At 37.0% G+C, this 13,779-nt stretch overlaps 1 protein-coding gene across 1 annotated transcript; it reads right to left on the bottom strand.

Moving 5' to 3' along the window:
- Positions 1–101: 101 nt before the first annotated feature.
- riok2 (RIO kinase 2) lies at positions 102–5,602 on the bottom strand. The gene is made up of 10 exons (XM_015373096.1): positions 5,428–5,602; positions 4,180–4,318; positions 3,972–4,088; positions 3,618–3,793; positions 3,436–3,524; positions 3,147–3,338; positions 2,977–3,069; positions 1,658–2,089; positions 981–1,080; positions 102–744 (listed from the first exon to the last, which is right to left on the bottom strand). Exons 1-10 carry the CDS (start codon positions 5,491–5,493, stop codon positions 583–585), a joined length of 1,566 nt encoding a protein of 521 aa, XP_015228582.1. The 5' UTR covers positions 5,494–5,602; the 3' UTR covers positions 102–582.
- Between the last annotated feature and the right edge of the window lie 8,177 nt (positions 5,603–13,779).

Here is a 13,779-nt window from a genome sequence, read left to right as displayed (position 1 = left end):
TCCATTCATCCCCTTCAATATGAACGGCTTTTGTTCATGTGTGAATTCACCTCCTTTATAAAAGCTGCTTACACATAAATTAGCCAGAGTTTCATAGTGAGCAAGTTTTACTTACTTCCTTTAATTACTTTACATAGCAGGTGTCTTATCGAAAGCTTTCGCAAAACTCATGTTTATATTGAGGGTTAATTTTGATTAAAACATCCACGTTATCAAATAAAAAAAAAAAAAACATTTTGAAAAGCTGTACATCACACTTGTTCAGCTATGCAACAAATTGTTTCACTTAGATATTAATTTTCTACAACCAAAGCCACACTTTAATCACATAGGATTTAACTCTTAATTAAATTGCATCTATAAAATAAAGATATTTATAGCTCTGTTATGCAAAACAGTAGGTTGAACAGAAAAAGGACCTCTTCTGAGAAATATATTTTTATTATGATTATTGTTTGAGTCATTGTGTCCATTTCTCCAGCCATGATGAGAAAGTTATAGTTCTTTAGCTAAAGGAGCAGAGGATGCTAAAATAAAGACAATTGTGATTGCAGGTTGATGCAGTCCACCTGCAATTACACATTATCCCCAGAAGGAGGCAGTCTCCATGCTGGACTTGATGTTATTTTGGTTCTCCCTTCTTGATTTAGTGACCAGGTTAGCCTCTCCCTTCTGCAGACGTCTCCTCTGTGCCGCCTTCTGCTGTTTGGTGAGCTGCCGCCGCACTTTCTGACGGACAACTTCCTGCAGAACAAACATCAGCAGCAGATTGCATTAAGATAGTCAGTGTGTATACATAAGCAAAACACGGCAATATATTTTTTTAAAACTGCAACAACATGTGGGAAATCTGTAGCAAAGCATGCAGAAAATAAGAGATTTTGGTTGACTTCTCCTTTACCACTCCAATCAGAAGAATATTTGTAGCTATAATAGAATTTGTGTGAAAGCTGCCAGCATCTGTGGGAATCTTTACTTACAGGAGGAATGGTGGAACAACTCCCGATGCTTCCCATGGTGGCTTCACTGTCGGTTCTTCTTCTTCTATGTTCAGCAATCTGTTGAAGACTGTCCGAGTCTCTGGAAAAATAAAAGGAGGTGGCATTATATTCTGAATGTATACTTTGCACAAGAGAATTCCTCATATGATTATTGGTCTGGATTAAGGACTTTTTTTTTTTTAAATAATAAAAAGGATAAGAAATTTAGGGTGAAATGAATAAAGTCATTTTTCTGATATTCCAACCACTGGTTGTAGTTGGCATATTGGTCAGTCAAAATGATGATAACACTAAATCGTAGGAGCAAGATATGCTTAAAGTCACTGTATCATCTCTATTGAGGAGCAGACACACAACATGCATGGAAGAAAGCAACTAACCATACACAGATAACTAATATGGCTTCTTAGCTTAAAACTTACAAAACTAGGAAAGCAAAAACATCTGCAAATTAAAAAACAAAAATAATATATAAAAAAAATTTAGTAAAAGTATTTTTTTGTTTTGGTTGTTTAAGTATGAGACAAGCATCAAATGTGGGGAAATGTAAAAATTATGACATATTTTAGAGCATTTTAAGATATAAAAGCTGAGGCTCCATCTAAGAGGCGCTTCCTCTCTAAGGAGCCATTTTGTAAGCATATGGCAGATCTTACCTGAACGGTTTGAACTCCTTGTTAGAGGAAGAAAGCTCAGCCAGCTCTGGACACTCATCCTCTGCTTCCTTCAACTCGTCCTCATATTCTGTTCCCGTTTCCTCCTGGCATCCAGCTTTGGACGCCTCCTCTGGAGCTTCTTTTGATTCCTTAATCCTTTCCTCCTCCTTAGGTGTTTCGCTGACTTTCAGTCCCTCCAGTTCCATCATTGCATGTTTATATTCATCCATGTTGAAGCTGCTGTCCTCCTTTTCTGCCTCATTGTCTGACGCTTCACCTTCACCGTTTTCATCATCATCATCTTCTAGTTCCTCTTCTTCATCGTCGTCGTCGTCTTCTTCAGGTCCAGCTGGATGTAGGAATTCAGCACTCTTCTCCAAATCTTTGGTAAAGCCGCTTGCTGACACCTCAATATCAAGAGAACAGGAGCGCCTGAGAGAGAAAACAGAGCACTTGTAAGAACTACTTTGCAACTTCCTGACCAGGAGGCAGGAGATACTTAATACACGTTATTTTAGAAACTCACATCTATATTAATGTGATATTAGCTTTCATTTTTTTTTTAAACCTTTCAGCTTGCACATATAATAAATAATACCAAATACCAGGGACAATTTCTGGACCCATCCCAGCCCTGACTTCAAGCAACATTTTTTTAACAGTTAAAGTGTCCCACATCGACAAAAACCTTGTGGAAGAGAGTTATAGAGGACCAATCCTGCCATAGTTAAAATTACATAAAGAAATAATTACACAGTGTAACAATCAACATATACCGAACCGAAAACTGTGACCACGAAACCGTAAACCGAACCGTGGATTTTGTGAACCGTTCCACCCCTAGTACATTCAACGCTTTTGCATATAGTTGAAGAATTGGATATAGCTGGATAAAATGCATGTGGAAAAACACAGAGCCCACTGTTTTCAAAGCATAGAACTCTGTATCAACTGTTATGCATGGTGGTGACCGCATCATGCCGAGGGTTGGTTATGCTACCACTTGTACCAGCTCATGGTAGATGGTAAAAAACTTGGACACAGCTGGGTGTCCAACAAGACAAAGATCGCAAACATACATCCAAACTGGATTTGAAATTTGATTTGACGCTTTCTAACAGAAATAAACAAATATGGCATTTGGCATTCCAGGCGACAGTTTTGAAATTGAAAACAACATTTTATATATTTGAAATGTGCAGTCCTTTTTTACCCTGATCTAAACTATTTATCCTGTGAATTCCCAGCAAATTTGGCTTCACACAAATTTTCTTTTACATTTTTTTTTTTTTTTTATCAGAGAAATGATGAGATGTTACCTGATATCTTTGAAAGTTGGAAAGAGCTCACTTTCATAATTAAATCTCTTAGCAAAGAAATCTCTGATGCATTTGACGTCACGGTCAAAGTACCTGCAGACAAAAGTTGGAGATGTGAGCAACCGTTTTCTTTTGAACTTTTGATCTCATCTTCAGGAGCATGGACGCACCATTCAGCATTTTGGTGTGATGTAGAAACCATCTGAGGGAAGTCGATCATCGTTATGTGGTCCTGGTCGTCCAGCATGAGGTTGAACTCATTAAAGTCTCCGTGAATCAGGCCATGATTGGCCAGTTTGACGATAAGCTCCATGAACTCGCTGTACAGTGCTGCAGGGTCCTGGAGCTCATGCACCTGACATCTGCAGCGTTGGGAAAATAGGCTTGAATTAGAATGCAGTTTTAACACGTCAATGTTGCCGTTTGCAGACAAGGGTGGAGGCCGCCCAGTTTACGCACAGAGGATATCCATTGATGAGCTCCATCACTACAGCGTGTCGGTTATAATCCACAGGTTTAGGAACAGGAAAGCCTCGGTCATACAGAGCCTGGTAAAGAAAGAGGAAAAACATTGCAACTGCTATTTTCCAACGATTTACGTTTTTTTTCTTCCCCAAACTTCCACCAATTTAGCCCACTACCTTCATGTAGGCAAACTCCTTCATGGCAGAAAGACGCGAGAGGTACAACCAGGACATATTCCTCCTGTGTTTGTGGTAATCTCTCTTATTTTTAAGGTTTCTGAAGGAGGTGCGACCAAGCCTGTGCAGCTTCAGGGCGTACTGCTCCCCATCTGGACTTGCTACTATATAAATATCTAGACAGGAAATGGAAACAAACAGGAACAAAAAGGGAGGAAAATTCTCATTAGGGATAGTTTAGTAGAGATTTCCACAGATTTCCACAGCAATAGTTTTAAAAGAATAAGTTAACTAAATCAGTTCAGAGTAATATATTGTCTAGCTTACACGATTTTTGTTTTTTTTCCCCCTCACCTGACTCTTTGCCCACACCCATCTGGTTACCAACTGACAGAATCACTTCTCTGGAACACAATGTCTTTAAAGCCAGGTAGTCGTATCCTCCGTAGTTCAACCTGTAGCCCTGCACAGCTTAAAACAAACACATAATGCATATAATAAATGACCTCCATGCGTTAATGTCTTCTCCACTAGAAAGGAAGACACAAACGTATGATCTTACTTTTGGAGCGTTCGTAAACCACAAGTTTGTGTTTTACGAGTTCTCTGAGGATCTTGTTGCAGCCGCCATGTTTGAGGCTGGCAATGGACGAAAGAAGACTCACTGGGACAATTTCATGGTTTTTCATCCCCATCTCAACCTGTGAGAGAAGAATTTAGAGAAACAGGTTAACATCTGAGAGAGGAAGGATTGAAACATTGAAACCTTTTTTAGCTATTTTAGCAACGTTCTACCGTTTATTCAAATGTATCCAGGCTATTTATGAGACTCCATGTCGTAATGAAAGCTGAAAACTATGTTTGTTTTATATAATGTCTTTGATAAATTTGGATAGTGTATAAATATTTAGTACAGATGTATTTACTGTAGTCAAGGTTTAGGCACAGTCTTTCTGCTTCAGTAATAAACAGAACTGAGAAACATGGCTTATAATTCTAATCTTTGAGTTTTTTTACTACCAAAGCGGATTAATATTATTTTCTCACCTAAACTTTATGATAAAAATGACACATTACATTTATTCCTTTTCAAGAACTAACTTAAAAGAATTATGTTTCACAACAAACAATTAAAATATAACACTAAATGATATCATACACGGAGAGCTGGTTTATCAGCTATGAGGGGACACACACATAAAATATGAAATTATTTCACTCTGAACTACAAAAGGACAAGGAAAGGATTAGTTTAAAATCTTCAATTAAATTTTCATAGACAAAAACTTCGATTAATTAACAATATAGGAAATTTGCAAATCAAATAATTACGTCAACGCAACGGGGAAATTGTTTTACGATTTTGAAATAAATGTTAATTTAATCTAATTCACTGAGAATCTGGCTGCTTCCACTTCTTATATTTTCAATTGATTCAAGTAACTGATTTACTTACTGACTTAATACTAACTATATTTACACATTACAAGCCATAGAGGACAATGAAAATATTTACATTGTAAAATAACCACTTATAATTGAGAAAGACACTGAAATTGTCCTGGAAGGTATTATTATCACTGCCACTTCTTATACTGCGGTAGATACTCTTCATTTTATTACGTTTTCAGCCCGAGAGACAGACCGATAAGTGCAATTATATTTGGAAAAATATTAATGACATACATAAAGTATTTTAAATGCCAATCAGCAACAGCGTAGTAACTAAAACACCGATGGTTTGATACACTGAAGGATTGAGCTAAGCTAACTCATGCAGTATTAATGAAGCGGTTGGATCGTTACTTACAGCGGTAAGGACTCGGAAATCATCCCGAGATAAATATCTCAACACAATAACATTTAGCTTCCCCATGTTAAAAAAAAAAAAAGACGAGAACAGAACAATCCTATAAACTTGTTATTTGAACACCAATACTCTGAACTGTCTCGATAAACACATGTGCAATTCTTCTTCTTCTGCTGTAGCTGCGGTGGGCATCCTGCGTATGCTCGCACTACGCCACCTGCTGGAGTCTTTTTAACATTACAAGAGAAATATATTAAAATATTATGTCCCATTTATTTAGAACTGTGATCACGAGTATAACTTAGTATAGTTGAGGTTCTCCCTAACTTCTTCAAAATCATAAAGTAAGCATCTTTCTTTTTTACACAAGAAAATTATTTTTATGTTGTTTGAATTTTTTATTTTATGTTTATTTCAATTTTTTTTCCTGGCTGACAGGTGTCTGAACACAGAACAAGGAAATCTGTTGTTTAATGAAGTGAACTGCTTGTAGCTACATGCATCCTAGGCTGGTTTATGACTATTTCCTGTAGCTGATTCCTGCCCCAACATGACATTTTATCAGTTTAATTTTGTTTTGGAAAGGGTTTTCCTTTACAATTTAATCATCTTTGCTAATATATCACAAGTACTATTACTGTAAAAAAATAAAAATAATTAATAAATACCAACGACAGCTGAGAATCTGTCCTCCCCAGTGATCATCTAAGGTTATTGTATATTATAATAACGTGAAAAAGTGTAGTGAAAACCACAGCTTGATGAAAGATGGAGAAAGAAAAAAAAAAAAAAGGAGAGGTGGGAGACATTGCATATTTAGGTATTAATTCAATACCAGGTAAATACTTTGTCAATATAACTAATAGATGTGTGGCTCTACCGGAAAAAGAAAAATATATAAAAATGCCATTTTGAAGTATTTGGAAACCTGGCAGACTGAATCAAGGAGGTGTAAAGGTTAGGGTAGCTAATTAACCTAAACAAGTTGTGTTGAAAACCATTTTATAAAATAAAGCCCAAAGTCTTCTTTGTGTCATAGTGTAAATGCTCATCACAGTCTGTTGAAAAAAAAAAAAAAAAAAAAGTTGTTTATGACCATGTATGCTCACCCTTTTAGGAAACCTGTGTGCTGATTTTTATGCACCAATTCACCAGGCTTAAATTATCGCAAACTGGTGTCTTTGACATGTCAATCTTTTATCTAACACTCGCAGATTCAGTCAGCAGATCTCAATCCCACAGAGTAATGTAGGGATCTGGTGAAGCAGGAAATTTCCATCATGGATGTGTTTGAAAATTCCTCCTGTGTCACACTGTCATGTCAGTAATCTGAGAAATGTTTCCCCAACTTTTCCCCTACTTTTTGATAAGAATGATCTCTTTAAATCAAATGTATTTATCAACATACAAATTCCCCTCCAACTGCCTCTGTGCTTAAATACCTTGAATTGTTCTAGAATAAATTTGTGATTTTACTTAAAAACAAACAAACGAAAACTAAAGTAAAAAAGGAACAATATTTCTGAGTGGAACATTTCATACTTCAACATAATTCAAGCGCAGAACGCATCAAAAAAAAATGTCTGCTCAGAATGCATGCAAAGAAAAAGCTGAAACTTCCCAAACCCGACCGGCAACAACAGAATAATGTAATTTTATCTTGCAGCCAGGACATAGAGGCAATTTTTCCCCTACTTGCACATTTGTAATATCTTGATACCCAACTGAAGTGAACCACCTTCCAAGTTTAATGCATTCCTGAATCCTGAAGTCATTAATCACATCACTTATTTTTCTGTTCTCTGATTACCAGCAATAAAATTAACCTCTATCTAGATCCTAGCAGAGTTGTTGGCTCTTCATCTCAAGCTCATCTAAAGGTTGGGATCTTTACCAGAGGGCTTGAGGGTTCTTCACAGTATCTTAGCTGCAGTGGTGAAAAAAGTACTCAGAAACAGTACAACTAAACAAACAAATAAATACTATAGTAAAAGTAAAAGTATCACACTGACATTTGTACCTAAGTAAAAGTAACAAAGTACTTGCTTTTAAAAATACTTAAAGTATTAGAAGTACTTTCCGAATGAACTGCAATGTTTCACAATGATTATCAATAATACTATATGTATATTTTCTTTAATACATCAATAATGTGGCTTTAATGAACAATGCTGTGGATAATGCATGTTTTGTTTTTACCTTCTGTCAAACTTCACACTTGGGACTTATAATTTTGGAATTTCAGGGATATCTGCTAAGTGAAATAATTTAACAAAAAATATGCCATGTTTTATTTAATCTAAAGTTAGCACATTGCTACAACATCAGACTCGCTAAACAGCACTGATCTTTTCAACTATGAATTTTAACTCCAGTTTAATCATGTACTCCACGGTTTAACAATACTGTAAAAACAGCTTTGTAATTCAAGGCTGTCAAACTGTTGATGAGGTCCAGTGTCCTGTAACTTTTATATTTGTCTTTAATTCAACACACCATAATCAAATAAGTTGAGCTCTGAAAACTTCTTGTACCATTCCAGGTGAAGATTCTCAGTCTTCCAGGTCATAGTCATTACAAAAAAGTTAAACAAACCACTGGACTTTTTTTTCCAAGTTTGAAGACATTTTGCTTACCATGCAGAAAGCTTTCTCAATCAAAATGTCTGGAGTAGCGTTTGAGTTCCAGGCTTATGGAGTGGCCCAAACCAAAGCCTTGTTATGGCTTATAAAGCATGCAAATTGAACCAAATAAACAGGTCTACCTCTTTGTAATGGGGAGTTGTTGAGGTTGTTATTGGCCTGCAAAACACAATACTGGCCCATGCCTCTGAAAAGGGAGTTGTTGGGGTGGTTGTTGGCCTGGCTAAACAGGCGAGATGTTTTGGTCCCCTGCATAGCGATGGGGGTTGAGATGATAGCAGAAAGGGATCATTTCTATCGCTGCATTATAGGTTTTTGAGAGCTAGAACCTGAGACAACCCCCTCTGTTTAAGGTTGGTTTTACCTTAACATAAATGGCTTCCTTCATACCCCTTTCAAACCAACTGTCTTCTTTGACCAAAATGTGAACATTCTGGTCCTCAAACGAGTGTCCTTTGTCCTTAAGGTGTAGGTGGACAGTAGAGTCCTGTCCGGAGGAGGTAGCTCACCTGTGTTGAGCCATGCATCTATAGAGAGGTTCTTAAGTTTCTCCACCATGAAGATCAGAGTATTCCTCACTGCACTGAACTGCATACACCACTCCACTCATCTTAGGTCTGGGTGTTTTTTGTTTAGGATGCACCAGCCTCTGTTTAAGGGTCTTGTTTGGTTTGAAATGTACTGGGATTTTCTGTTTGGAGAAAATCCTGTTGAGTTTTATAGAGACCCCAGCAACATATAGGATGGCGATATTTTTGTGTTTAATCTTTTTGCTGTTATGATCTGATGCGTGTCTTTTGGACTTCCTTGCTTATTTGACAAACGCCCAGTTAGGATATCCACAGATCTGGAGAGCATCTTTGATGCGTTTCTGTTCTTTGTGCTTCCCTTCTGTTTTAGTATTCTTGCATCATTCAGAAATGTAAAAGCTGCAGGACACCAGACCTCAAGGACAGAGTTCCCCTTCTCTGGCTCAGTAATGATCACCTCGCTCTTCTCGGGGGAGGCGGGTCCAATGTTACCTGCTCGCTTTGCAGTTGTTCAGTGGACCAATCCCCATCTAGCATTTAATTACTTTCAAACTCCCAAACAATCAATAAATAAATGTAAACACAATGTGACATGAATGTAACATGTAATGTAATGTAAATTTGTGGTGCAGTTGAAAGTACAGGTACTTAATGTAAATTGTAGTTGAATAAAAGTAGAAAGTATCCATGATTAAATCTACTTAAGTAATCCAAGCTCTGTCATTCCCCCCCCCCACCCTGGAAGGTGGTTCTCATTTTGAGGGTCTCCTTTTTGTGTTCTGGATAGATGTTTCTGTGCTATATACCAGTCACTTGGTCACAAGGTTCTATGTTTTCCTTTCCTGGCAGTATTTCACACCCTGCTGTTTGATTGTTTCTGTAGCATCTCTGCATGGCCTGCACCTAGGATCTTATTCTGTGTGGTACATCTGGGCCTGTATTGCTCCTGTGCTGCCAGGATCGATGCTTCTGTGCTGTATTTCACTAGCCAGCCCTCTCTAACCATAAGGACAGACATTTTTAAGATTTTGACAGTCACTGGCCCCTTTCTGTTACCACAGCAGCTGGATTCTGTACATTCCAGAGGCAGGTAGTCCAAACACATGGTGAGAGTGTTTTGGTGGCAGTTCAGCCATTGCTTCTCACTGAAAGCACAGCATTGACAATCAATGCCCTTTCTATCTCATGCTTAGATTTGACTTACGGTATATATTTCTCAGTTTATCCCTAGGCATTCAGTATGTATTAACCCCAGAAATCTAAGTGTTTGGTGAGCAACAGTGAGAAAATACAAGGGCTATAGTGTACGCTGCTTAAAGGAGTTTGGTCTGTTTATCTTGCAGCCAATCACATAAGCTTTGATTTCTGTTTTTTAATAACTTAGAGATCATGCAGATCTAAGTTTCACACCTTCAGGATTATATCACCCCTAATTTACCCAATACACATTATTTATTGCAAAATTAAAGCTGTAGAAAAGTACATCCAGATATAGAAATGTATTTGCACACAGCACTTGGTTAGAGGTAGTTTTGCATGAATCATTGCATCAGTTAGTCGAATGTTCTGCTGAATGTTGCAGATATCTGTCTTCTTCCTGGAAAAAAAAAATCTTAAATTCTATATAAGGTTTAGGTTGGGTTAGTTTTCTGGCAAATTATAAATAATTATATTTTTCTCTATAAACCTTGTATTAGACGTTTTGGAAGTGTGGGCAAATGCCAAGTCAAGCACAAAGCACTCATATGTTTCCTAAAAGGTGAATGCACTGAATTATTTTACTTAAAAAGACACAGAGGACCAACACTGGCAGGGGACTTAGCTGCCAAAATCAACAGTGACTGTGGAGACTGAAAACTGGACCTCAAGCAGCATAGATTCTCTGCTTAGACACATTTCCAACAGACTGTGGGACATCTTTTTTTAAAAGAAAAAATTAGAATCACTCTCTGAGCAGGACTTTGGGCCACTGAGAAACAGTCAAGTCCAAATATGATTTTGTAAAAATTATGCTTCTTGTTCAATACTGGTTCAATAGAAGGAATGTGGCATCTGTAGCCCATGGCCCTGAATATATTTGTGTTGTGGCTGTAAATAGCTCTGCCTTGAGGTGATATCAAAGCTTTGTGATCCTCCCCCCATAACCATCAAAGCCTTCTTAAGGCTAAGATTATCTCTGTTGGTTGTTCACGCTTTTCTACCAAATTGTTTGATTCAACTAAACTACTGGTGTGCTTAAAAGAAGCTGCTGGAGAGCTATGACTGTGTGAGCCAAAACATGGCTGACTGTTTGCCTTATGTGGAAGGGAAATTAGACTAACTGTTCAATTATGTTTACGTACATTTTTTATTATAACAGCAAAAGTAGATGGTTTCATCGGATAAAACTTGAATCTATGTTGCAAACCATCTGCAGATGCAGGATAGGATATGTAAGGACAGGATCTTGTTTGGACAATGGTAGATAACCCACAGTGCCATGATGAAGACATGATGGTATAATCCTTATTTTGAAGCTAGATGGCGCTGTAACACAATAAGAATCATATGAATGGTTGTTTATGTCTCAAAAATTGTTGCTTTATTAGACATTTTCTGAAGCAATCAATGCTCATTTTCTGTAAACACAATACCTATACCTTGTGTTTAGTAGTGATCTAAAATAGTGTTGTAAAAGAAAGTAATGGAATAAGGGATCTTTAATTGTGGCCCTCTTTTTCTTGAACAATTGCTGTTATTGGGATTAACTACAGTTTAGAGGATGGAGTGGTTTGGGTATGGTGGGTGAGTTGGGGACGGTCTTCATCACATCCTCTATTATCAACCTTGATTTTACAATGAGTTCCTGACTTCTTGTTTAAAAATGTCATATTACTGGGCTCAGCAAGGCCTATTTTACTTGTCAAGTACTAAAAACTGAGAACTGCACCTGCAAGCTCACTTTAGATGAATATCATGCTACATTTAAGAGGGATATTTTAAATTTATTACACTTTCATTTACATCATAACAAATGTGTTGTTTTTTGGTTTGTGTTGTGCTTCTCCTTGTTCTAACGCCAAACATTTATACATTTGTTGTTCAATACTTTTTTCTATCATAATTTGGTGAGAGGAATTTGGATAATTGACTTAATTGGCTGCAAGAAATTAGAGGCCACATCTGATTCAGATTGAATCATCATGCCATCCTATAACTCAATTTTACATCAGTCGTCTCTCAATGTTTTGTTTGTAGAAAGTCCTGTTCTCTTGGCAGAGATTTGGATCGATTCATTCATATGACAGACTGAAAGCTTCGGCTCTCAGCTTACAAAAGTAAAGGTTTTGAAGAGAAAAGATGTTGTTAAGCAGCCTCTGACAGAGCTTAGACAGAGCAGCCATAGATGTGCTGGGTTAACTGGGAACACACAGGGAAAATGCTGCCCCTCCTGCCCCAGTGTGGAATTATCTGGCGTAATGTGGCGTAACAGCCATTCCTGTGTGTGCACTGACCCATGCACAAAGAAACAGAGAGTGTCTTCTTTCCAGATGTATGGAAAAGAAAGCCCTTTGCTATGTGCTTCAAGTCTTAGCAGCTTCGTTTTAAGGTTTCATTGATTTTAAATATGGCCAAAGAAAGTGACAGATAGAATTCAACTCAAGTTTACGTGTTGATGACAGCTCTCAATGCTCCTTCTTGTTTAAAATGTGATGACCCCATCCTGCTTCTGTGTATAAATGGTTGAATATTCTCCACAGACCTGCAGTGAAAGTGTTTCCTTTGATAAGAAATTAATGAGGCTCTCGTTGGTGTGAGATAAAAGTGAGAAGAGGGCAGGTCAAAGTGATGAAAGGATCTCTGTAGCACTGACTGAGGGGATCGCTACGTCTGATGCACACGCAGTATATCAAAGCATTCAGCCCTCCCCCTATTGATAGACCTAAAAATAATGTGGAAAAAAAACTTTAAAGCAATAAAATATCAACTCATATCATCCTGTCTGGCATGAAGAATTTACAACCATACAAAATGTTTGTCTTCAAGTGTATTTTATTTTTATTTAAAAACAGAAAGTAGTAGATAATGGTAAAGTGAACTGGAAATCATACATAGTTTTCCATTTCTTTATAGCTAAAGCTTGCTTCCTCTTTTCAATATCTGTTGTTTTTTTTAACTGATAAATGATGGTAGATGACCAGCATTCAAAGCACCTGAATAACTCTTTCATTATTAAGTTGCTCTGGATCCACAAGTAGGAAAAGCTTGAAATGTGATTTCATTTTTCTGATATTGTAATAACCACCAGGTAAATATATAAGATATCCACAACACAAACAATAATGTCTTTAGTTAAAACTATAATTTTTAAAATCGGTTCACAAGTACTGGAAATTCATATGTTCATTGCTAATCATAAGCAAACATTTATGTCAAGTACAATTTGTAGACAGTGGAGTCGACAATTGCAGGACTCAAGGAGGACTGATGCTGGACACTGCATCCAAATTGTGTTCTTTACTCCTGCAGAGCTGTCAGCATAAAACTATAAAATAACAAAAAATATTTTTATATTGAAAGACTCATATTTAACAAAGTATGGTGAACACAAAAACCTAGTTTAAGGACACTATTCATTCTTTATGTATTCTGTTTGATCATCGGTTCTCATAGAAATGTCCCTTCAGGGCGAGGGTGTAATTTTGTTATTAAAGTTGGTGCGGACACTCTACAAGGGTGGGTGCTGCAGCTACAGGAGCTGGCGGCTTTCGTTAGGTTTTAATATTTTTCTAGAAAAGAGCGCAAACACAAATGGCAATGGCATATGTGTATTTAATGCTTTCCTATTGTTAAGAATGCAACAGCTGCAAAATACACCTTTAAAATTGCAGATACATATACAGATACCTTTGAGTGACTCATTTATGAATTGCTCTAAATCATCAGGAACATTAATAAAAATTAGATTTTTTTTTATTTAAAAAATATTTAAATTAAAAAACAAATAGTAACAGCTGATACTGATTACAACAGCAATATATTGGGCATCCCTACATATATACAATTTCAAATAGGAAAACCATCCATCCATCCATCCATCCATCCATCCATCCATCCATCCATCCATCCATCCATCCATCCATCAATCAATCAATCAATCAATCAATCAATCAATCAATCAATCAATCAATCAATCAATC

The sequence above is a fragment of the Cyprinodon variegatus genome, unplaced genomic scaffold (assembly GCF_000732505.1).
Source record: "Cyprinodon variegatus isolate N-32 unplaced genomic scaffold, C_variegatus-1.0 Scaffold80, whole genome shotgun sequence".
In the NCBI taxonomy this organism is placed as follows: Eukaryota; Metazoa; Chordata; class Actinopteri; order Cyprinodontiformes; family Cyprinodontidae; genus Cyprinodon; species Cyprinodon variegatus.
Note: the sequence above shows the minus strand (reverse complement) of the source record. Positions and strands in the feature narration are given on the sequence as shown.